Below are 26,082 nucleotides of genomic sequence, written 5' to 3' on the forward strand. Positions count from 1 at the left end.
GTCGGATAAGTTGCGTTTATAGGATTTTATTTTCCCTCACTTGATTTTTGATATTCTTACAAGCATTGTACTGATAAAATATATAAATTTGGCCTATAATTGTTTGATTTTAAATCAGTCATTAGGAACAGGTGGGGGGCACATACTTTTACACATCTAGTTAATATGCAACGAAATGAGCTTTTCTAAAATATAAAGTATGACATTTTTGAAAATACCTTTACCGCTTTAATTGAGTGTTTTAACAGTTTAATCAGCTTTTAAGTTTTATTTTTGGACTAAATAAAAAAAAAAAAAAAAAAATCCTTTAATAGGAAGCATTTAAATAACACCACACCCACACACACACACATTCGATAAGATAATTTATGTTATTTTACAATTTGCATGTATAACAAAAAAGATTAAAAAACAGAATAAACCATGATGCATCCTCACAAGCATCTGTCGTCTGATGAGAGCTGCCGATTGGCTGCTCTGGTGAAGGGGTGGGGCCTCATGATATAAAATAAGGGAATGAAGGGAGTGACGAGAGTCTTGGAAAGGAGCAGGAATGTAAAATGTGTGTGTCTGCGTGTGTGTGTGTGTGTGTGTGTGTGTCTGCGTGTGTGTGTGTGTGTGTCTGCGTGCGTGTGTGTGTGTGTCTGCGTGTGGTTTAGACGTTGTAACTTTGGCCCTCGGGTGGCTGCGGCAGCTTCATGTTCTCTTTGCACATCATGAGCCTGCGAAGCTCCTGCAGAACCACACGGATGCTGTAAGAGTTCTGCCACTTGGCCAGAGATGACACGGCTCGCATGTCCACCTGCAACACGTCACAAAACAGCTTTATTTAAAAACCAAAAACAGACCGGCAGGACTCGTCTAAGTCCGGCACTCACCATGCCGTTGGAGTTGTGGACGCCACTCAGGTTGATTTTAGTGACGAATCGGACGAGCGGCGGCGTTTCTGGGTACCGGGGCCCACACTCCACCCTCAGACTGTATATCCTGTTCTCATAGATCGTCTGAAAATGAGAGCAAACGTTCAGAAACATCACATGTCCCCAAACTATCACATTTTAATTCTTTCCTTTTTTTTTGTTTTTTTTTTTATACACAATATATTTGGCACTGAAATGGCACTTATTTATTTATATATGTACATTTATAAATGTTTATTACTTATTAATAATTTCTCACAATTTATTCGATTATTTTTTAAATACTGATTTTCTTTCTATTCTATAATATGCATCCTTTCATTTCTTTATTCTAATTGCCATATTTAAAATCAGTATTATTTTATATATCTTTAATTATAGGACTTTAAAAACAGTTTTTTTTGTAAATGTTTTACACAAAAATAAGATGAATTTTAAGATGATTTATTTTTATTAATGTAGTTATTTTACTTGCACACAATGTTTAAAGTTTTTTTATGACTTTTTATTAATATAATTTTACATTTATATTTTTCTTTTCATCAACATTAATATTATTATTAGCAGTAGTTTTTATTATCTGCTCATTTCACTGGTGTAATTTTAAAGCCTTTCCCCCCCCCCTCTTACTTTCAGTTTCTTATTGCAGAAAAAAAGTCCAGTAATTGGTGAGGGGGTGTGGCTTATGCAAATATTACAAAGGATTAGTCCCGCCCACTCAGTGGAAGGGCCCGGATTTAAAGTATGTTTATCAAAATGATGATGTTATTCGAGTTCTGTGAGGAGACGATGATGATGTAGATGTATGAGGAGACAATAGACATGTGGGAGGAAAGTATGTGGGAGCTGTGCGAGGAGCTGATAGGGATGATGCTGTGTGAGAAGCTGTGTGAGGAGCTGATAGGGATGATGCTGTGTGAGGAGCTGTGTGAGGAACCCATGCTGTGTGAGGAGCTGATAAAGATAATGCTGTGTAAGGAGCTGATAAAGATAATGCTGTGTGAGGAGCTGATAAAGATAATGCTGTGTAAGGAGCTGTGCGAGGAGCTGATGCTGTGCGAGGAGCTGATGCTGTGCGAGGAGCTGATGCTGTGCGAGGAGCTGATGCTGTGCGAGGAGCTGATGCTGTGCGAGGAGCTGATAGAGATGATGCCGTGTGAGGAGCTGTGTGAGGAGCTGATAGAGATGATGCTGTGTGAGGAGCTGATAGAGATGATGCTGTGTGAGGAGCTGTGTGAGGAGCTGATAGAGATGATGCTGTGTGAGGAGCTGTGTGAGGAGCTGATAGAGATGATGCTGTGTGAGGAGCTGTGTGAGGAGCTGATAGAGATGATGCTGTGTGAGGAGCTGTGTGAGGAGCTGATAGAGATGATGCTGTGTGAGGAGCTGATAGGGATGATGCTGTGTGAGGAGCTGTGTGAGGAGCTGTGTGAGGAGCTGATGGGGATGATGCTGTGTGAGGAGCTGTGTGAGGAGCTGTGTGAGGAGCTGTGTGAGGAGCTGTGTGAGGAGCTGTGTGAGGAGCTGTGTGAGGAGCTGTGTGAGGAGCTGATAGGGATGATGCTGGGTGAGGAGCTGGGTGAGGAGCTGATAGGGATGATGCTGGGTGAGGAGCTGGGTGAGGAGCTGATAGGGATGATGCTGGGTGAGGAGCTGGGTGAGGAGCTGGGTGAGGAGCTGGGTGAGGAGCTGGGTGAGGAGCTGGGTGAGGAGCTGGGTGAGGAGCTGGGTGAGGAGCTGGGTGAGGAGCTGGGTGAGGCGCTGATAGCGATGATGCTGTGTGAGGAGCTGCGTGAGGCGCTGATAGAGATAATGCTGTGTGAGGAGCTGCGTGAGGCGCTGATAGAGATAACGCTGTGTGAGGAGCTGTGTGAGGAGCTGTGTGAGGAGCTGATAGGGATGATGCTGGGTGAGGAGCTGGGTGAGGAGCTGATAGGGATGATGCTGGGTGAGGAGCTGGGTGAGGAGCTGGGTGAGGAGCTGGGTGAGGAGCTGGGTGAGGAGCTGGGTGAGGAGCTGGGTGAGGAGCTGGGTGAGGAGCTGGGTGAGGCGCTGATAGCGATGATGCTGTGTGAGGAGCTGCGTGAGGCGCTGATAGAGATAACGCTGTGTGAGGAGCTGTGTGAGGAGCTGTGTGAGGAGCTGATAGGGATGATGCTGGGTGAGGAGCTGGGTGAGGAGCTGATAGGGATGATGCTGGGTGAGGAGCTGGGTGAGGAGCTGGGTGAGGAGCTGGGTGAGGAGCTGGGTGAGGAGCTGGGTGAGGAGCTGGGTGAGGAGCTGGGTGAGGCGCTGATAGCGATGATGCTGTGTGAGGAGCTGCGTGAGGCGCTGATAGAGATAATGCTGTGTGAGGAGCTGCGTGAGGCGCTGATAGAGATAATGCTGTGTGAGGAGCTGTGTGAGGAGCTGATAGGGATGATGCTGTGTGAGGAGCTGATAGGGATGATGCTGTGTGAGGAGCTGATAGGGATGATGCTGTGTGAGGAGCTGATAGGGATGATGCTGTGTGAGGAGCTGATAGGGATGATGCTGTGTGAGGAGCTGATAGGGATGATGCTGTGTGAGGAGCTGATAGGGATGATGCTGTGTGAGGAGCTGATAGGGATGATGCTGTGTGAGGAGCTGATAGGGATGATGCTGTGTGAGGAGCTGATAGGGATGATGCTGTGTGAGGAGCTGATAGGGATGATGCTGTGTGAGGAGCTGTGTGAGGAGCTGATAGAGATGATGCTGTGGGAGGAGCTGTGGGAGGAGCGGATGCTGTGGGAGGAGCTGCTGTGTGAGGAGCTGCTGTGTGAGGAGCTGCTGTGTGAGGAGCTGCTGTGTGAGGAGCTGCTGTGTGAGGAGCTGCTGTGTGAGGAGCTGATAGAGATGATGCTGTGTGAGGAGCTGTGTGAGGAGCTGTGTGAGGAGCTGTGTGAGGAGCTGTGTGAGGAGCTGTGTGAGGAGCTGTGTGAGGAGCTGTGTGAGGAGCTGTGTGAGGAGCTGATAGAGATGATGCTGTGTGAGGAGCTGATAGAGATGATGCTGTGTGAGGAGCTGATAGAGATGATGCTTAGAGATGATGCTGTGTGAGGAGCTGATAGAGATGATGCTGTGTGAGGAGCTGTGTGAGGAGCTGATAGAGATGATGCTGTGTGAGGAGCTGTGTGAGGAGCTGATAGAGATGATGCTGTGTGAGGAGCTGATAGAGATGATGCTGTGTGAGGAGCTGATAGAGATGATGCTGTGTGAGGAGCTGATAGAGATGATGCTGTGTGAGGAGCTGATAGAGATGATGCTGTGTGAGGAGCTGATAGAGATGATGCTGTGTGAGGAGCTGATAGAGATGATGCTGTGTGAGGAGCTGTGTGAGGAGCTGATAGAGATGATGCTGTGCGAGGAGATGCTGTTAGAGATGTGTGAGGAGATGATGTTAGAGATGTGTGAGGAGATGATGTTAGAGATGTGTGAGGAGATGATGTTAGAGATGTGTGAGGAGATGATGTTAGAGATGTGTGAGGAGCTGATGGAGAAGATGATAGGGAGTGGGAGGAGCTGATGTTAGAGATGTATGAGGAGCTGATGGAGATGATGTTAGAGATGTGGGAGGAGGTGATTGAGATGTGTAAGCTGACTAAGATGTTGAGATGATTCCTACCCGGGGCGGGCCGATGATCATTCCTCTCCAGCGCGTAAGCGTCATGTCATCATCGTCCTCTAAACCCCAGCTGACAGTGCCGTCTCCCACACCCTTCTGCCCCTCCTCCAGCTCCTCCAACAGCCGGAAGTTACGAGGAACTTTGATGCCTGGAACAGAGGAACAGAGAGGATGAGTGTGAACGTTAAACTTTGTGAGCTCATGTGTGTGAAGTGCATATGAAGTATTTAAAGACTGCGTTAGAGCAGACAGATGTTCGAACAGAATGCATGAGTTTGAGATCATGAGACACTGCATCTCCTGCATGCATGAACACTCAGATGCAGCAGTTTCTCAGAAGGCATGTGGGGTGCAGCATTTCTCCCAGAACACGATGCAGCAAAAACTTTTGTTCCCAGTGCAAATGTATGTTATTTCCCACAATGCACCGTGTGCATTGTACCGGAACTCATGCAGCTCGTTCTGCAGGTTCTGTCACGTGTCATTACGCTGCAATCACCAACTAACTTAGCGAGCTAATTATTTAGCATTACAGATTAACCCTTGAGTCTTTTAGCTCACAACATGTTAACTTGCTACAAAGAAATATACTTTCATCGTTGATCGCGAGCTCAAAAATTATAGAAATATAATAGAAGTGTAAATAAATTACATTATAATAAATAAATACACCGCACAAGTTCCTCCCCACCCATATTACGACAAAACCCCGCCCCTGCTCTATGATTGGTTAGACCCTCGTAGTAGAATAAAGGTATAATTTGAATATGGATGAACATTAAATGTGTAATTAAAAAAAATGTGTCTTTATAAAATTAAATAAACATTTAATTTGGTTAAAATAGTCAGATGGGATAAATTCATCGTCAAGAAATCCTAATAACCAATCACAACGCATCAGCCCTAATACAGCCGACCAATCACAGAACACAATCTCTAACTTTGTTGACTATTCCGGTGCAAGAGGCGGGACTTAGTTCCCCGGAATAGCGGTGAGAAAAAAAAAAAGACGAACCGGAAATGCTAACAAGCTAGCCAACCTTGAAGTCCATTCATTTTATTTTTAAAAACAGTAGCGTTACAGATTCATCAACAAAGTTTGAAATCCGTTACTTGTTTATTAATTCGAACTGGAGATACAAGTAAGAAAACGAATCCTCGTAAGAATTTTAACGAAACAAAACCAGAAAAAAACGATTTACCTGATCCGGCGGACGCCGCCATCTTGTCGCTTAGGAGCGGTTGCGCGCACGTCGCATTTAACAAAAGTACGTGCGTGCGTATTGCGCGTGTGCGTGCGTGAAGCAGCGCCGGGAGCGCGTACGTACTCGGCAAATCTCCAGCGTGGCGTTTCCACTGTTGCGTTAAAGTAAAGGAACCTAAGAATATTTTTTGTTATGAATATAATTTTCCCTAATATATATATATATACACACACACACACGTGTGTGTGTGTGTGTTTATTTATTGATTTATTGATTTATAGGTTTATTTCACTCCCTGCCAAAAAGTGATCTCAACTACTTGTGTTCCACCTGCAATAACAATAATAAAATATAGCTGTGATTTGCAGGATTTGAGGAAACTGAGGTCCTGAAGGCCATAAGGATAAAGACATCAGGAAGACGTCCACCGAGTTTCACTGTAATACGCCTCTGGTAACGGCGTCTAACAGACGCTCAAAAGTCATTGGCAGATGATGACCGTGCTTTTTGAGATACGCAAATGTCCTCATAAACCCAGATTGGACAGAGACACAACATGCCAAGTTTCAGGTCAATCAGAAGTACAGCTATGTAGTTATAGCCATTTTCCTTTTTTTCCCCTTGTTTAGCGCCACCAAGTGGCAAAGCTACGCAATCTTTTTTCTTTTAACAAAGGTTACGCACATAGAAACATATACCATGTTTCGTGAAGAGATCTCATTCCGTTCATGAGTTTATAACCGTTTTTGTAAAAGCCTACTTTATACATTTTGATAATTATTATCAAAAGTATGTTTTAAACATAAGTCAATTTTTACGAAGAAAAAGCAAACTTTGTAGAGCGAATACATCAATAGGCATTTTCTTTGTTTTGACCCAACGATTCCAAGCATCTGAAAGTTTTAAATCTACGATAAATCTTGTACAAGCTATGACCAAAAATGTGTGAAATTAAGTTTTTTTGATTGTAGCGCCCCCATTTGGCCAACTGGGTTGATACTTTGTCAGCATCTCCCCAAATTGAGTTCTACTATCTGGCCAAGTTTGACCTCTATATAGGCCGTTCAATTTAGTCTGCACGATAATAATAATAATAATAATAATTTCTACAATAAGATTTCAGCATTTTATGCTTGAATCCCTAATAACCAAATACATATCAAATATAAAAACTACAATAAAACAAAATCTAGTATCTTAGTAATATAAACTTTTAAATCTGAATTATTTTATTAAATCATTTTTCAGGCAGAAGAGAAATGATTTGCAAATCAGATAATGGAGAAATAAAATATTTGTGTATATGAAGTTTTGTTGTTCGTTTCTAATAAATTGTGATTTTAATAATTGTAAAAATATCTCAAAGGAAATAATATAATAATATTTTTGACAAAAGAAGAAAAAAATTCATTAATGTGAATGAGAAAAAAAAAATTTTTTTATTGTAAAACCCAAAACTGAATTTTGAACTAGAATTCAATAAATGACAATGTAAAAAAAAAAAAAAAAAAAAAAAAAAAAATAAAAAAAATATTACAAAAATGTGTGGCTTTTTCGCATAAAAAAAACATTGTGATGTGTGGTGATTTGATGAAGAAAAAAAGTTGTTTTTCCAAAAAAAGTTTCCTTTTTTCATAAAAACCTAAAATGCGTATTATTATTATTATTATTATTATTTACTCTTCCCAAATTTCTTTAATTTCACCTGTTTTTTAGCTGCTTACAATCTAGAAATAATAGAAAACAAACAAAGCTGCTGAAATGTGTTTTAATTTGTTTATTTTGCAGGGAAAAAAAAATTTCATTATAAAAAATGTATTCGACTTGAAAATTTAAAACCACCATCATCATCATCATCATCATCATCATCATCAGAGTGTCACTCAGGGATGGAAAATACAACAACAGGCAAAAAAAAGGGTGTAATTTTCTCAGGGTAATAATGTTGCCGTGGCATCGCTCCGTGTGTTTATTATTGCAGGATGAAGATGATGAAATGTAGCAGGTGTGTGGAACACCTTCATCACGGCACTGGAGAACATGCAGAGTCCTAAACTACTTCTTCAGTACGAGTTCTTTATTTTTTATACCAAACGTCCCACCGGTTATATTTCATATAAAACATTTCTTAATCACAATTAAAACAAACAAACCAAAAAGATTTGCAGTCAAACAGAATTAAAACATCTGATCATCATAATAATAATAATTACAAACTTTTTTTTTTTTGTTTGCTCGCAAATTATATTTTACAGAAAATCACAAACCGCTCGGAAATACGGATAAAAAATTATTTTATGTACAAAAAAAAATACCAGCAGTGTTTATGGCTTCAGCTCAAATGAAACAAACAAAAACAAAATAATAATAATAATAATTTCTACATCATTCAGTAGTTTTTTTCAGTAGCCGGTTGAAGGAAAAAAGTTCCGGTGCATAATTTAAATAATAAATTACAAATTTAATACACGAATTTCAAAAGAGATAAAAGGAAAATGCAGAAAGAAAAAATAAAATGTTGCTAATTATGCAAATGAACACATGAATTTATTATTAATTCCTAGTGTGAAAAACATAAATATATGTTTATTAAGGGGGGGTTTTGGGGGTGGGGGCATCATCATCATCATCATTGTCGTAAGTAGTTCCAGCGAAGGCTGAGCGAAATACTGGTGGGTAAAAAATACGGATCGATTTTACGAGGAATTCAGCTGCAGATGTGCGAAACAGCTGTAAATGAGTAACCTCACCTGCGGGTTTATTAGAATCTCGGCGTGATGTTCTGAAAACGGCGTCAAAAATAAATGTACTTCATTTTAAACGAAAGGAAAACATTTTGCACACAATGTTAAATTTTCTCCTTGTTTTCAGAATGAAATCCTGTTTTACTGATGAAATTCGTACTTTATTTAATCTTCACTTGCGGAGAAGCTCAGTATCGTGTTGTACGCCGTGTCGCGTAGATTCACAGGAATATTATAAGTTATGGCGATGATATTTTGTTGCTGTCGAATGGCTCCGCCCTTTTCTGCAGTTCTATGTGAGGGATCATAAAAACCTTAAAAAAAAAAATCATGAAATAACATAAAAAGAGAATTTTGTCGTTTAAAATCGTACGTAACACAATTACGCTTCGTACATCAATCAAATGATTGATCTACTTCTTGGACGTGAAGCTGCACGTATCATTCACGTAAATGTCATTCTGCACTCCCGCGTAATCTCACGTTTCAGGGCCAAAGGTTTGTGGACACCTGACCATACGATGTGCTTCTACACAGTAATCTCGAGCGCTGTAAAGTCCCGAACAGTAAAATACAGTATGAGGTTAACGCGGCGTTCCCCATCCTGGATTTGTTCCTGCTTGTTCCTCGGGATGTCTTTAAAAACAGGAAGTGATCCTCCAACATGAACCACAAAACATTTCATGTCGTCTTCGCCGTATCATTTGATTTATAGTTTTTTTTTTTAAGTTCCCCTTGGGATGTTCGTTTACACAATTCTGCTCTGTGATTGGTCAGAAGGTGTTGATTGATTCTCTAAAACAGCAGCTCTGGCAGGAGGATGGGTTTATATTAATAAACACTTTCTTGTTTCTATAGCAAAATCTGTGTGGACACCTGAGCATGAGATCACGATGTGCATTTAACATCTCATTCCACATTTAGTCTCCATGTTCTGTTATAATGAGCTCCACTCTTCTGGAAAGATGTTCCACTAGATTTGTGTGGAGATCCATTCAGCCACAAAGGTGGTAGTAAAGTCAGGTGTTGATGTAGGTGAGGTGAGGAGGTGAGGAGGCCTGGGGTGCAGTCAGCATGAAACATTGTTCAATAGGGTAAAGCTTTATAGCAGGAGATCTGATCTTCCAGTCCAAGCGATGTGAAGCAGATCTTTGTGTGTGGTCATGCTGGAACAGGTCTGGGTCTCCAAGTTCAACTAAAGGGATCATTTTCAAGTTTGTGAAGAATGTTGGTGGAAAAGTCAGGTGTCCTGATACTTCTGGTCGTACAGTGTATTATATATTAATACTGAACTATTAGAAAAAGATCAATAAAATGAGACAATCGTGTAAACAAACTGTAGAAAAGTTTGATTTCAATTGTTTCGAATTAAAAATTTTACGATCCGACACGATACGATCCGTTATTTTATCACGTCTGCTGATATTTAACTCGATTTTGGTCTGAGGATAATCGGTTAATAAAATATCGGAGTTGTCACCAGGGTTTTCTTTACATCAGCACTGGTATGGGTTGATAAAATACTAACAGATGAACTTCCTGTGTAATAAACGTCTGTACGAATATTATGTTCCTTCCTGTTTCTACTCAGCGTGTGCCATTATTTAAAAACACTCTTTCCTTAAATATTGCTTGCACTTTTTGGCACCACATGAAAGTATGGCCCGTGAAGCGTTATCAAAAAAGAGGCGTGGCCAATTTCCCCGTCCATCCAATTAGAAAATAGGGCGTGGCCTCCTGTGTGTAAAACAAAAAATTGTACAATACAGTATCACATCGTATCACACTGAACCAACTCTGAATCATATTATAGCACATCATCAGCTGAATCCTATGTTTTCTTTACATATTTATACGTATTGAGTTCAAACCGCGTCGTACGATCTCAATATTCACAGACACCGCTCCGACCGGCGAATCACGCTCAAGTAAACAGCTGTATTCGGAGCTCCATCAGCTTTAGTGTTATCACCTAATCATGTCCGACGTCCAAATCAAGAAAGAAAAGAAAAAACGATTCTAGAAGTAGCTGGTTAATTTATCCCTGTATGTATCGCATTTCATATCATAACTGTTGTATCGTACCGAAGGGCTGGCCGATATGACCAAAATATCACATTGCGATATCCAAACATGTTTTCTATGCGTCTCACGGTGTGTAAGTTTCAGCGTCTACAAAAAAAACCCCTATAACCTAAAAAAAAAAAAATCCAACGATATCGCAGACAATTAATTCGCAATAACACGTATCAGCTGTATCAATACCATCGCGATATATCGCTCAGCCCCTCTCTCCTGTAGCTAACAATGATGTCCATTTGTGCATTTTTTTTACTGATTTTTTTTTAATCAACTGATTAAACTGTGTGAATATCACTGCTGGCTGCTATAATGACTGATGAGTTTACAATTAACTTATTATTATTTTATAATATTCACATCTAATCTGATTTTTTCTGCAGCTAGCCATCGTTTTAGTGAATGTGAAGTTAGCCAACATATAATCATCGTGCAAACTTGCAGCTTTATGTACCTAGCTTACCCTGCTAACTAGCCGTCCTCATTTCCTCTAGATGTGTCCATCACCATGTCAATTTACATCTATAGAGGAAATTAGCTTTTAGAGAGAAATGTTAGCGTTTCAGAACGTTAGCTAATGAAAAAAGAATGAATGCAGCGTATGTCATAACGTGACACTGAATCAGGTTTAGATGTAAAGGGGAGGGTTTTATACGTCTAATCGACTTGGGGAAATACGATAGTTTTATCATTATAAATGTGACTATCCGACAGCAGCCTTTTGATTAATGAGTACCGTAACAACGATCCAACACACGACAGCTAAAATCTTTCTGCTCTTGAATTGAAGATGAGGGAGATAAAGAAGGAGAAAGGATGATGTTTGGCACCGGGTGGTGCTCGGCAGTGTTCTGCTGGAACCACAGAATTGGGATTTACACAAGTCTACACAGGGTTATGCTCATACCATTTTCTCTAGCGTTCATCCATTGTTTTTCCCACACCTTTTTTTCTAACCACAAGCATGCATTCTTCTCACTGGAGCCGACGGCGTGACGCTCGCGCGGTGATCGCACGTGCACTTTTTTTCTACCAATGAACGTACCAGCAGAGTCCGTTCTCTCTCTGAGGAAGCCCTAGAGGTTTTCTCCAGGTTGGTACTGAGGTTCAGTGGAGGTGAAATAGTCCTCTAGGAAACCCTGAAGGTACTCGAAGGTCGGACGTTCTTCCGATTCTTTGCGCCAGCAGCTTAGCATGAGCTCGTGCATCGAGGCCGGACACTCGGCAGGACACGGCATTCGGTACCCGCGCTCCACCTGGTCCAGCACCTCCCTGTTCACCATACCTGTCCAAACAGAGTTCATTTACATCCATCAGAACCATCAACCATCCATATCAAACCATTCATCATTTATTCAACATCCATCATCTATCAATCTTCCATCCATCATCAATAAATCATCCATCCATCTATCAACCTTCCATCCATCCATCATCAATAAATCATCTATTTATCTATCAAACTTCCATCCATCCATCAATCATCTATACATCCATCTATCAATTTTCCATTCATCCATCAATCATAAACTGAACCATTTATTATCCATCCAACCACCATCTGTCCACCCATCTATAATCTGTCGATCATCCATCCATCCATCCATCCATCCATCCATCCATCCATCCATCCATCCATTACTCTACCGATGCCCGTCGCTATGGTGACATACAAACATCGTGTTTTAAGAAAATACACGGCACATTTTTGCCGTCCAATGAAAAACTAATCTTTTTTGCACAAGACTGAAAAGCAAAACGAACAGTAAAAAAAAAGACAGATTGAAAGTTTCAGGAGAAAAGGTGAAGCACCTGGATACGGGACTCGGCCTTTGGTGGCTAATTCGGTCAGTAAAATGCCAAAAGACCAGACGTCGGATTTGATGGTGAAGCGTCCGTACAGCGCCGCCTCGGGAGCCGTCCACTTAATAGGGAACTTCGCACCTGCGTTAGAAACAACGCAACAATTTCAAATAAATCAGAAGAGCAGCTGCTACTATTCATTTATAAATCAGGAAATGTGCGAGATGAAACAGTGCCTGTGTAATTACAGAATACAAACTTAATCTTATGTTTTAGATCCATCCAAAAATTCAGTAAAGTGGTTTTGTCTCTAAGCTCCACATGGCGTTTCTCACCCTGTCTGGCCGTGTACTCGTTATCCTCGATCAGTCTGGCCAGGCCAAAATCAGCCACTTTACACACCAGGTTATCTCCAACCAGGATGTTCGCCGCACGTAAATCTCTGTGAACGTAATTCATCCTCTCCACGTACGCCATCCCGGCAGCGATCTGAGCCAAAATACATCAATAATAATCACAATTTAATCACATCCAGATGTAGACAAACAATCTCAAATACAGATGTTTAAAAGCTTAAAACTCTCAGATTAAAAAGTCAACGAAATTGTATTTTTATTGTTTTTTTGCCTTTTCTTTTGTAAATACGTACGTTTTAATGTCAACTTTTAACTGTAATTCTTGTTTTTGCACATTTACGTAATTCTGACGCTCGCTTTTATTTATACTGCATTTGTTTAATTCTTTAATTCAGATTTTTTTTTTTTTTACGATTTTTCTAAAGATTGCTGAACAACAGCTGATTTAGTTTTTATGGATGACTATTTTTTATTTTTAGTTATTTTTTTTACATAAGAATTTTCTTAAATGAGTATTTTTTTTTACTAATTTCTATTTCATCTATGAGATGTTTTTACTATTGTTCAGCATTATTATTTTTTTTTATTTTACATTGCTGCTTTTTGTTGTTTTGTGTTTTACGTGACCTTTTCGGTCATTATTATGTTATTATATTATATATGTTTGTTTTAACATTTTTTACATTTACACTTTTTTTTTTGTATTTAATAAATTCTTATATAATTAAAACCTTTTTTTTTTTTTTTTTTTTTTACCAATTTTTTTTTTTTTACATAGAGCACCATTGATATATTCTTTCACCAATAATGTCAATGTTTTTTCTTTTTTTCTGAAAAACTTCCAGTACCTGAGAAGCCATATCCACCAGCTGTGGAAGTCGTAAATATTTTCCCTTCTCGCCTTTGAGGAAATCCAGCAGACTTCCTGGATTTGAGAATAAAAACATGCACTGTATGTATACATATTAATTCATTTAATATTTATGATTCACATACGTAACACTCATGAGCGCTCTCCAGTCAGGAGAAACATCACAGTAAAGATCTGACCTTGGCTCATGTACTCTGTGACGATGAAGATGGGCTCCTCGGAGACGACGGCGTAAAGCTGCACCAGTTTCTCATGGCGGAGTTTCTTCATGACCTGAGCCTCCTCCAGGAACGCCTCAGGGGACATGGTGCCCGGCTTCAACGTCTTTATAGCGACTCGCGTTGTGCCGTTCCACGTTCCTGCAGCGAGAAGTGCAGAAAATGCAACCTTCTATAAGATCACTATAGACTATAGGGCCAGAAGTCTCACTCCACATTTAGACTCCATGTGCTGTTATAATAACGACCGAGATCAAGTGAAGGGAAAATTTCATGATACTGCATCCAAACACGTCCCGCAGATGTGAAAAACGTGGGCGTCCTAATACTTTTGGCCCTGTAATGTCTCGTATTAAATGGCGACATCCAGAAATGTGCAGCTCAAATTTAAAAAATTACAATAAATTTAAATAAATTCAACGCTATTTCAAATAAAACGTTTAAAAATTGTGTGTGTGTGTGTGTGTGTGTGTGTGTGACATTTCATGTAGGTTAGTATAATGTTAGCATCACTCTGGATACAGTGTGTTTAACATGCTATTAAAGTTATAGCCAGTGTATCCATGACGACGGTGTGTGTAGGAGGATTTAATGCCATACCCATCCACACTTCCCCGAAACAGCCCTGTCCCAGTTTAACGTCCAGACGCAGAGACTCGCGCGGGATTTCCCAGGCGTCTCGTGCCAGTCCCTGAGTCTGAGGCTTCAGCATGGGACAGATCTCAGTCAGAACATGACATAATCCGTCTGCGTGTGCTGCAAACACAAACACACACACACACACACACACACACACACACCAAAGAATTCAAGAGTTAATAAAACATTTTATTAAAATCACTAAAAATGTTCCACCAAACACAAGAATCCTCCATGGAGCTCTGTAGGGTCTTTAGGAAATGTCTCAGTCTGGAACTGGATGTTACTATGGTTACAGGTATTACAGGTACACAGCTGAACTTCCAGCCAATCACAATCTACTATTCACACCTAAACTTCCAGCCAATCTACTGTTGAGTGAATGTGAGTAGTGATATGACCGGAGGGAGAGAGTTTTCTCTGAACTCACTGCGGTAGTGCAGGACGAGCTGCTGCAGGCTGCTGAACTGCGTCCGGGACGTGATGTAAAACCCTCCGCTGTCCAGCTTGCGAATTTTGTAGTGCTTGACATTTAAACCCTTGGTGCTGTCAAAGTCCAACACAGACAGGCAGTATGCTCCTGAAACCCAACACACACACACACACACCGGTATAGTCAACATTCTACATAAATACACAGCAGAAAAAAACCCTGCACCATTCTCCCTTTTCTTTTTCTTCAGATGTGTAAATTCAGTAAAACACTGTGTGTGTGTGTGTGTGTGTGTGTGTGTGTGTGTGTGTGTGTGTGTGTGTGTGTGTGTGTGTGTGTGTGTGTGTGTGTGTGCGTGCTGTGGTTACAGAAAAATAATCAACAGACAGCATGGTTTAATGAGCAGCGTTTCTCTTTTCACCGTTATGACATTTTCAAATAAAATAAAACGATCTAAATCTGACCTGCTTTTAGATTGAGCAAAAAAAGAAAGACCCTATAAATCAGATGATCTGATGAAGAAGACATGCTTTGTGGTTTGTTATGGAGGATCACTTCCTGTTTTTGAACACATCCGAGGAACAAATCCAGATCGGGGAACACCACATTAACCGTATATACTGTATATTACTGTACTGGACATTACCAGACTTTACGGTACATTACTGTATATTACTTTACATGACTTTATCACTGCATATTACTGTACATCACTGTATATCACCACATAACTGTATATCGCTGTATATTACTGTATATCACTGTATATCCCAACATAACTGTATACCACCACATAGCTGTATATTACTGTACACCACTGTATAATTGACCACATACCTGTACATCACTGTATATCCCAACATAACTGTATATCGCTGTATATTACTGTATATCACTGTATATCCCAACATAACTGTATACCACCACATAGCTGTATATTACTGTACACCACTGTATAATTGACCACATACCTGTATATCACTGTATATCCCAACATAACTGTATATCGCCACATAACTGTATATTACTGTACATTATTGTATATCCCCACATAACTGTATATTACTGTATATCACTGCATATTACTGTATATCACCACATAACTGTATATCACCACATAACTGTATATTACTGTATATCACTGCATTTTTACTGTATATCACTGTATATCCCAACATAACTGTATATTACTGTATACCACTGCATTTTTTTTTTTACTGTATATCACTGTATATCCCAACATAACGGTATATCACCACATAACTGTATATTACTGTATATCACTGCATATTACTGTATATCCCAACATAACTGTATATCAGCACATAACTGTATATTACTGTATATCACTGCATATTACTGTATATCCCAACATCACTGTATATTACTGCATATTACTGTATATCCCAACATAACTGTATATCGGCACATAACTGTATATTACTGTATATCACTGCATATTACTGTATATCACTGTATATCCCAACATCACTGTATATTACTGTATATCACTGCACATTACTGTATATCCCAACATAACTGTATATCGGCACATAACTGTATATTACTGTATATCACTGCATATTACTGTATATCACTGTATATCCCAACATCACTGTATATTACTGTATATCACTGCACATTTCTGTATATCCCAACATAACTGTATATCAGCACATAACTGTATATTACTGTATATCACTGAATAACACTGTACATCACTGCATATTACTGTAATATTTACACAGTGGAGTTTCAACATAATGCAACAAAACTGTATAACTTATTATTGATAAGATGTAAAAAAATAAATAAAAATAAAATAAAATATGCACACCTTTAGTCGTCTCACTTTCTCGCACAAGGAAAGTTCCTTTCCTGTTCTGGATGATGAGCAGCAGGCGCTCGGAATCACGCCGCGTGATTTTACCAAAAAACCACCTGAAAGAAAATGCAAAGAGATGGTTAGTGTTATAATCACCTGAGTCCTAAGAATTACATCAGACCGATTCAGCGTGTAGCTGGAGCAGACACATCATCACAATTCCTGTGGTATGAATCCTGATCGTACTGCTACTGATATCAAATAAAGAAAAAAGAAACGGTCGTTACTCTTCCGCTTGGATGGAGTCTGATGGTGCGACGTAGTTGCTCGGGACGTAGCCGCTCTTCCCCGTGTTCAATGAACTTGCCAACCACCAATCGCCTTCCCTAAATTTACAACACACACACACACACACACACACACACACACACACACACACACACACACACACACACACACACACACACACACACACACACACACACACACACACACACACACACACACACACGATTGACACATTAACCAGTGCACTGAGAAACTTCCTGAGAATGTGACCAGACACATGACCTGAGATTCCACAGTTTTATAAACATTTAAATTGATTCCACAGTGTCGAAAAACATTTTATTTTTGGCTCGAAAACATTTTTCTTCAAATAATACAGAAAAATATCCTTAAAAATATTATTATTTCTACACTGAGATCATAAAATCACATTATACTTAATTTTTTATTTTCAAAATGAATCAATTGTAACATTTATTAACTCAAACCTGTAATTTCCATATTTTATCATCTTATTCAGTAATTCAATCTTATATATGTGTAGTGCTTTTAACAGTGGACGTTCTCCCAAAAGCAGCATTATATTACAAATATTAGTTTTATCAGTGTAAATTAGTCCCTAAAATTTGATCCCTAATGAGCGAACCAGTGGTGATGGTGCTGAGGGAAAAAACTCCCTAAGATGAAAAAACCTTGAGAGAAACCAGACTCAAAAGAAAACCTCATCCTCATCACTGAATATTCATTCATTACAGCTGCTGAAGTTTTCACCTGTTCACTGATGGAGAACTGAATGCACATCTGTTCATGGGAACTGCAGCCTAAATGTATTATTATAAATTGAATAAACTGTATTATAAGCAACAAGGTTTTATATGATGAAGCATATTTTATTTGCACTTTTCAAGCAAGATCATAACGTGCATAATTTAATTTAAATGTATAAATTATTTAAAGAAAAGTAATAGTAAAAAAATACAGGTTTCTTTCATATTCCTTTTTTTGGAGTACTATTTCATTGCAAAGAATTATTTCTTTTCTATTCAGTTTTTGAATTAAGTTTCTATTCAAATTTCTTGAAAATTCACAACATTTTGTAAATGAAATATTTCTACCTGATTTCCTTTTTTTGTTTCAATTGATTTTTCTCCAGATCTAGAATTGAGCACCGTTACATTTAACTTTACATTTAATAAAAGTATAAAAACTCCACACACACATTCACCCTGAGTTTTATAACAGCTGACTCGTATAAACTTCTTCCTCCGACTGTGGAAAGAATCACGAGATGTAAAGAAGAGCCACTAACCTGTAGTTGTACTTTCTCCTAATTTAACCCATGAAGCATTGTGGGGGAAAAAATCACAAACAGCACTGATATAAAACAGCACACATTACAGGAAAATCACATTACAATAGACATTATTATTATATACATAATTTTATATAAAACCCTAAATAGAAAAATCCCTCAAAAATTAAGTTCTGGATGAGAAATCCTATTTTTTCCTCCAATCACTTGCTTAAAAAACTACAGAATGAGGGACAAAGAAACAATTTCTGTGACATGCAGTATGTAGGCTTTGGTAAATGTTTAATAATATTTAATAATAATAATAAAAAAGAAATTATAATACCTTTTTCGGTTTAAAATCTTTTTTACATTCAATAAATATTTTAATATTAGTGTCAAAAGAACATTAAAAAAATTCAAACAAAACTATTTTTAATATACATATTGAATATATTATAGCAAAATATAAATCTAATGTACATAAAACTTATTTTAATTACATAATAATAACAATAATAATAATAATAAAATAATTATTGAATTATATAATTTCTCTTTTATAATTTAAATCTTTATATAATTAAAAAATAAATAATAAAATACAATAATTTTTCCCCCAAACATTTTTTTTAATAAAAAAAAAAACAAAACAATGAAAAGACATATTGTGATACAATTATCTAAAATATTAATATCAGCCCTTTACAGAATATTATTTAAATCTTATTTAAATTTAATTTGACCTTTTTACATTGCTCTGTTACAAACTGATATTTTTGGTTAAAAAACAAACAAACAAAAATAAATATCTATGGTGTATGCTGCCTATTGTCTTGATTGTGTAACATTTTGATTTGCCAGGAAATGTGTCGCATTAATATTCCTGAGATTAGTGAACGACACTCTGTGTAACGCTGCATGAGGACATCGTGAGATGTGTGTGTGTGTGTGTGTGTGTTAGCAAAGCAAGAGCAGCTCACTGAAGGACAAACACCAGCCCCAAATCCACTAATATACACTGTGTATCTGTAGATTATATATGATAACGGTTATCCTGTTATTCCATCCACATGTGGTTCTTCCTCAAATTATCACAAAGTTGAAGACACATAATTGTATTGGACGTTTTTGGATGCAGGACAATTAAAGTGTCCCTTCACTTGAACTAAGAGGCCCAAACCTGTTCCAGCCCGACGATGCCCATGTGCACAAAGCCAGCTCCATTAAGATCTCCTGCTATAGAGCTTCAACCCTGTGAACGCTGACTGCACCCTCAGAGCTTCTCATCTACATCAGTACCTGACTTTACTAACACCCTTATGGCTGAATGAATCTCCACAACATCTAGTGGAAAATCTTCCCAGAAGAGTGGAGCTCATTATAAAATCAAATGGGGACTGAATGTTAAATGAGATGTATGAAATGAAAAACTACTCTTAGGTGTTTACAAACTTTTGGCCATACAGTATATCATCATTACTATAAAGTGTGTAATAATATTGATAATAATCTGATGCTGCTGTGGTGTATGTGTGTGCAGATGGTGATTAGGAAGGACATTAATGCACGTTTATTTCCGCACTGAATCACATATTAATGCCACTGGGACTGAGCTGCTGACTCACAGTCTGAGACTGAACCTGTCTGGGTGCTGACATGCACCACGTTTGTTTCCCGTCCCCGTCAAGTATCATCAATGACTCAAGCGACGAACAGTAAGAGCGGATAATGAATGGCCTTCTGGTCGCTTTTAAACCACTCAAGCTGCTGTAATTTAATGTTCCACAATGATGCGTTACGGAGAAGTGCTTTGTCACGTACAGCGTTAAAAAACGCTCTTCGAGAAGACACACATGACAGGACTTACGTGTTATTTAGGATCTGAAGCCTCTCGCCCTTCTTAAACGTGAGATCTGCAGACGTCCGTGATTCATAGTCATATAGAGCGACAAACGTGGTGACACCAGCTGTGAGAGGGAAGGAAGTCGGGTTACATGGTGGGGGTGCGAGAGCAGATCAGAAACACTGAGGTCCTGGCACTTTTCTAAAGCTCTGCTGAACAGGTGTGAAAAGCCATTTGTTTAGCAAATGCTTGGACAAATGCTCACCCCCCCAAAACCAAGCACGCACGCACACACACACACACACACACACACACACACACACACACACACACACACACACACACACACACACACACACACACACAGCTCAGAGCCACGTCCATTAAAGAAACTGATTTTAACCTCTGATTAACGTTTAAATTAAAACCAAAACTGACACTGAACCGTTCACAGCTGTAACAGATTCAAACTAAATAATGAGCATAATAACGTGAGACTGATCTTCCTTCCCTGGATCCATCCTCAAACCATCACCCACCACCCCCACCCACCCTTACTGGACCATGTCTCCAGTGTTGTTCTTCAACCATGTCCCTGTGACACTACCTGATCCATGTCCCCCACTCAGTTACTCATCCTGGGTTTCTAGTGTTGCTGCCTGGTTTACATATTTCAACAATCTTCACCAAACAATGTTCCCTTTACCAATACTCAATCAATACTGTCCCCAACATCAATACTGTCCCCTGCGTCAATACCCAATTAGCACTGTCCCCAACATCAATACTGCCCCCTATGTCAATACCAAATTAGCACTGTCCCCAACATCAATACTGTCCCCTGCATCAATACCCAATCAACACTGTCCCCAACATCAATACTGCCCCCTATGTCAATACCCAATTAGCACTGTCCCCAACATCAATACTGCCCCCTGCATCAATACCCAATCAACACTGTCCCCAACATCAATACTGTCCCCTATGTCAATACCCAATCAACACTGTCCCCAACATCAATACTGTCCCCTATGTCAATACCCAATCAACACTGTCCCCAACATCAATACTGTCCCCTATGTCAATACCCAATCAACACTTTCCCCAACATCAATACTGTCCCCTATGTCAATACCCAATCAACACCGTCCCCAACATCAATACTGTCCCCTATGTAAATACCCAATCAACACCGTCCCCAACATCAATACTGTCCCCTATGTCAATACCCAATCAACACTGTCCCCTGAATTAAAACACGATCAAAACTGTCCCCTTAATTAATGACTTGTGTTGCTGTGTCGTTGCTTATCATGCACCTCCCACCCTGTTACCCTTATCAGCGTTATTCCCTGATATGCATGTGGTGATGTCCGATCTTCATCATACTTGAAGATGACCCCACAAATGTCCCCTGTGTGTACAGTCCCTCATCTTAGTCAAGCAGTGTTCTTAGTTATGTTGTCTGATTTACAGCCCCTCATCTTACTTGAGCAGAGTTTCCAGTGACATTTCATCCTCTTATTTGAGCAGTGTCCCCATTTTGCTTTGCCTGACTGATAATCCTTTTGTATTACTTGAGTAAACTTCCCAGATTTCTTGCCCAAGCTGCATTTCACACAACCAGTTTCCTCAGTGATGTTCAACTCCTTCAACTCACGTTTGCAGTGTCCCCAGTGGTTTTCTGATCTATATTCCCTCACCTTAGTCAAGCAGTCAAAGTGACCTTGTTTGATCACTATTCACTCATCTTACTTGAGTAAAGTCTCCAGTGTTGATGCCTGATTTAAATTCCATCCTTTACTTGATGCCTGATCATGTTTTTACCACATCACTGTGAGACATTTCAGCATCATGTTGTTAATCTGCATGTATGCAATACCTCTTATGGGTGACGTGATTCCCGCTGTGTGATCTGCCCCACCAAAAAGTTGATGTTCTGCACTGTTTGTGTGGTAAGTGTTGCTCCGCCTGCTGGTCCCCACCGCAGGACTCCGGTTCGGAGTTTGGGTCTGAGGCCCGGAATTGAAATGGTGTCCGCTGGAGGAACCCATGACAATGGTACCATCCAGGCTCAGAGACCTCTGGCCTGGGTCTTTTGGCTTGCTCTTATTTGTCCCCATTGGAAGGCCTGAGAAAAAGAAAAGAAAAAAAAAAGAGGAACTTGAGGAATGAAATGTATTCGGAAACTCTGAATTCTTATTATTAGCAGCAAAATGAGAAACTGACAGTCATATAGCAGAAGTTGCAGTTTTAGTCTTCGGTGTTTTTTGGTCTGCTATGACATGCAAGACAAAAGTAAAGACATGTCAAATCCTGATAAGCTGATACCATCTGCTGCTTTTTCAGGTTCAGCTGAAACTTCGAATTGAAAAAGATTTGGTTCGATGAGTAACGGATAGATGTGAGAGCTTCTGATAACTCATTAAAAGTCAGTGATTTGTTTTCGTACAAACATTTTTTTTATTATTATTATTTATATTGTTTAAAAATGTTTAGTTGTAAAATTCATTTGTTTGTAATACTGCTATATTTATAATGGTCAAGTGACTAAATGTGTCACAAAGCCAACACCTAATTCTCACCAGAACGCAATTCGTTTACGTTTAAAAACATTGAAGCTCATTTTTTAATAAGCGGAAGTTCTATTTTTTTAATTTAAAGCTTTTAGGTTTTATAAAAAATAAAGAAACAACTTAAAGAAAGTAACTCAAACCAAAACATACAAAGGGAAAATCATAAAATAATAATAAATATTATTGCATTTTCGTGCTAATATTTAAAATGCTTTACTTTGTAGCCACTAAGGAGGCCTACAGTTTAACACCATACTAGAAAGAAAATGGGGATGTTTTCTTATTAGAAATGTGGACAAACTGGAATTAACCACACCTTAAGTAACAGTCCAGCATAAGAAAAAAGAGGAAGAAAAAGACGCTGAGTGTAGAACCTGTACTGAAAAAAAACAAAAACGCTACACCGTTGGGACACCGTAGACAAAATGGTGTTTAAGAAATCAAGAACTTCTCTTTTTATCAAATATATATATATTTGTATATTGCTGTCATTTTTGTTTAAAAAAAAACATGTCACGACTCCGTGAAAAAAAGGCTAATACTGAAACACGTACACCACAAGGAACGCTGTCTAGACACGGAGAGTGTAACAGACTTTTTCGGAATGCAGAATACACACCCCAACAAGTCCTGACTCTACACCACACACCCTACAGGGAGCCGACACAAGCCTCGTGGAGGGTGTTGCCTTCACCATTTGTTGTAATATGACTAAACCGGTCTTGCCCAAAAGGTGCAGGCTCGCACTCCTGCACTGAAATCTAACTCAACACACGTCTTTAGAACATATGCTGTAAAGAATTTGTATTTCCAGCATAAAATACACCGTTTCTAACTGCATATCTCTGTAAATCTTGTAATTTTAAGAAAAGATTTTATATATATATATATAGTAATAATGAAACTGTAATAATGTTTACGTTAAAAACAAACAAAAAAACATTCGTTAAAACATACCAGAAACAGCAAAGAACGCTCACCTGGCTGACCAAACCACAGCCTGCGTAGTAAGCATACTTTTGTTAGTTATCGTAATACTGTAATTCACTTTTTTTATTTCCTGTAATATTCAGCAATGTGACTCAGCTAGCTTCTCAATTTTCATTTTGAACAATTTCTCATGGTGTAATCACATTTCACGTTCCGAATAAAGAATAGAGAAACATATAAATGTTTATAAAAATACCATTAACTACCATTCTGTTTCCATTTCCTTGTGTGATCTATACAAACGTTTTAGTGAGCACATCATGGCCATTTGTTGAAATGACATATGCTATAGTTCTTTTTTTGCACCCCCACTTTCAATTCACCTTAATTTCTGTGTGACATTTTCCTCGGGATCTGATATGATGCGCAATTATCTATCCTATCCCAAAGGTAACCTTCTTCCTCATCGGGATGCAGTTTACAAATGTTTTCAGGTTCATTAAGGAAAGTATTTGTCTTCTCCTGGCTGGGAAACGATCCAAACCGGAGATGATAGAAATGCAAAAGTGGTGTGAACATGCAAGGTCTAATCTGTTCAGGAAGAGAATGAGCTTGGTGTCAGAGGAAGATCTGATGGATGAAGATTGAATATGCGCGCGCGCACACACACACACACACACACACACACACACACACACACACTTAAACCTAGGCCTAGGAAAAATTAACCCTGATTAGATAAATGACTAGTAATGAAAAGTCTCTGGGAAAAATGTGACTGACCTTTCCCAAAACCCCAGACAGTAATGTGACTTGCAACTCATCAGTGTGTTTGTGTGTGTGTGTGTGTGTGTGTGTGTGTGTGTGGTCGGTCAGTGGCAAGGAGACCGTAAACAAACCTAGATGCCAAAAAAAAAAAATCCTATTTTAAAAATGCACTATGCTGGTTTCATACATATCTGTGCAATAAGATTATCTTATATGTAGTTGTGTATGAACAGTATTTGGGAGGTTATAGAGCGTTATGAAGCCTGGACTCATTCTTACTGTGAACACACACGACACTGATGAGAAATCTGATCCAAAAAACGGGCTCGAGATCAATAAACCGCTCCAGGTCCTCACTAGTTGGTGTTTTTTTGGGGTCCTCATTGTGTCCGTTTAACCCGTGTGTGTGTGTGTGTGTGTGTGTGTGTGTGTGTGTGTATAAAAAAGCGAAATGTACAAATGTTTACTAACCTTAAACGACTTGAGGTTTTCTCCTGAAATCAAACACACACACTGGGTGTCATTCAAGACGATGTGCAGATTTGTGTAGAGTTTTACAGATGCGCTACAAAAATCTGACTCAGTACAAAATTATATTATTATAATAAATCCAGGTCGCTGTTAGGAGGTCACACACACACACACACACACACACACACACACACACACACACAGAGAAACCTTACCGAACGCGCATCGGGTGTTTTATTATTTTCAAGAAGAGAAATAAATAAATAAACACGCAGACACACTCAGTAAAGCAGCCCGACTGATCCGCATCGCCGACGGCGCGAGCGCTCCTGCGATTTCAGCACGACAACGCGATCCGCTTTTTTTTTTTTATTTTTTTTTTTTGCGTGGCCGGATCTCGGTTTTGTGAATCGGCACGGACCGGCGCACGCGCCCCTTTCAACGTAAAACGTGATTGTTGCGCGCTCCCGAGCGGCCGACGCGCTGCGCACAGCGGGTGCGCGCACGTAAGTTGTACGTCACAACCCTTTAATCCGATTTTTTCTCCTTTACGTGTTGTTTAGAAAATACAATGGGAATGTTTGCTAAATTAACACCTGTATTTGTTTATTTGTTTGGCTGTTTATTGTAACATTATTTAATGTTTATACAAAATTATTATTCAAATTTATACAAATATATATATAATTACTATTTATTAATAACAGAATCACAAGCTTTATTGAATCACTTGATTTATTGTTGATATTGTTGAGACTTTTCTTGTTTTTGAAACACACATATGTCCCTTTTGTTACATTTTAACGACCTCGATGAAATACAAAAAACACAAAAATTGGATAGTGAATATGTGTATAAAAGTTCTGTGAAGTCCAAATGGGACATGTTTGTGTCTACCAGAAGAACTTGTGTGAGACGGAGAACAGGAGACAAGCTGTGATCTCACACATCCCACACTCACACATGGAGCTGGAAGTTTAATGATTTGATGTTGTTTTGGAGCAGAGAAGGTTGGAGATTTATTTCAATGGGGTGAAAGAAACCAACAAGACGATTAATTGAAGTGAAGGTCTGCGTTCTGTAAGTGTTGTTTAGAGAGCAGACAGACGTCTGGAGTCTGGAGTGATATTTATCATGGAACGACCTGCCCAGTCACCACACCTCAATCCTACTGAA

General features: G+C 39.1%; 2 protein-coding genes across 4 annotated transcripts; both read right to left on the reverse strand.

The window, feature by feature from the left end:
• Window positions 1-10: 10 nt before the first annotated feature.
• On the reverse strand, window positions 11-5,927 carry ube2v1 (ubiquitin-conjugating enzyme E2 variant 1). The gene is made up of 4 exons (XM_083535572.1): window positions 5,766-5,927; window positions 4,564-4,712; window positions 879-1,004; window positions 11-802 (listed from the first exon to the last, which is right to left on the reverse strand). Exons 1-4 carry the CDS (start codon window positions 5,785-5,787, stop codon window positions 656-658), a joined length of 444 nt encoding a protein of 147 aa, XP_083391698.1. The 5' UTR covers window positions 5,788-5,927; the 3' UTR covers window positions 11-655.
• Window positions 5,928-10,874: 4,947 nt separating this feature from the next.
• Window positions 10,875-25,341, reverse strand: LOC310722777 (proto-oncogene tyrosine-protein kinase Src-like). 3 transcript variants are annotated; one of them, XM_083535450.1, is made up of 14 exons: window positions 25,122-25,300; window positions 24,907-24,929; window positions 22,391-22,436; window positions 22,044-22,292; window positions 20,186-20,285; window positions 17,024-17,122; window positions 16,749-16,852; window positions 14,909-15,058; window positions 14,440-14,595; window positions 13,801-13,980; window positions 13,599-13,675; window positions 12,730-12,883; window positions 12,404-12,535; window positions 10,875-11,876 (listed from the first exon to the last, which is right to left on the reverse strand). In XM_083535450.1, exons 4-14 carry the CDS (start codon window positions 22,282-22,284, stop codon window positions 11,668-11,670), a joined length of 1,602 nt encoding a protein of 533 aa, XP_083391576.1. In that variant the 5' UTR covers window positions 22,285-22,292; window positions 22,391-22,436; window positions 24,907-24,929; window positions 25,122-25,300; the 3' UTR covers window positions 10,875-11,667. The 3 variants fall into 3 exon arrangements, with proteins under 3 accessions (XP_083391576.1, XP_083391574.1, XP_083391575.1); XM_083535448.1 differs by lacking the exons at window positions 24,907-24,929; window positions 25,122-25,300 and adding exons at window positions 23,357-23,498; window positions 24,051-24,833; XM_083535449.1 differs by lacking the exon at window positions 22,391-22,436 and having other exon boundaries at window positions 25,122-25,341.
• Window positions 25,342-26,082: the final 741 nt, after the last annotated feature.

This window comes from Silurus aristotelis (genome assembly GCF_946808225.1).
Source record: "Silurus aristotelis genome assembly, chromosome: 29".
NCBI lineage: Eukaryota > Metazoa > Chordata > Actinopteri > Siluriformes > Siluridae > Silurus > Silurus aristotelis.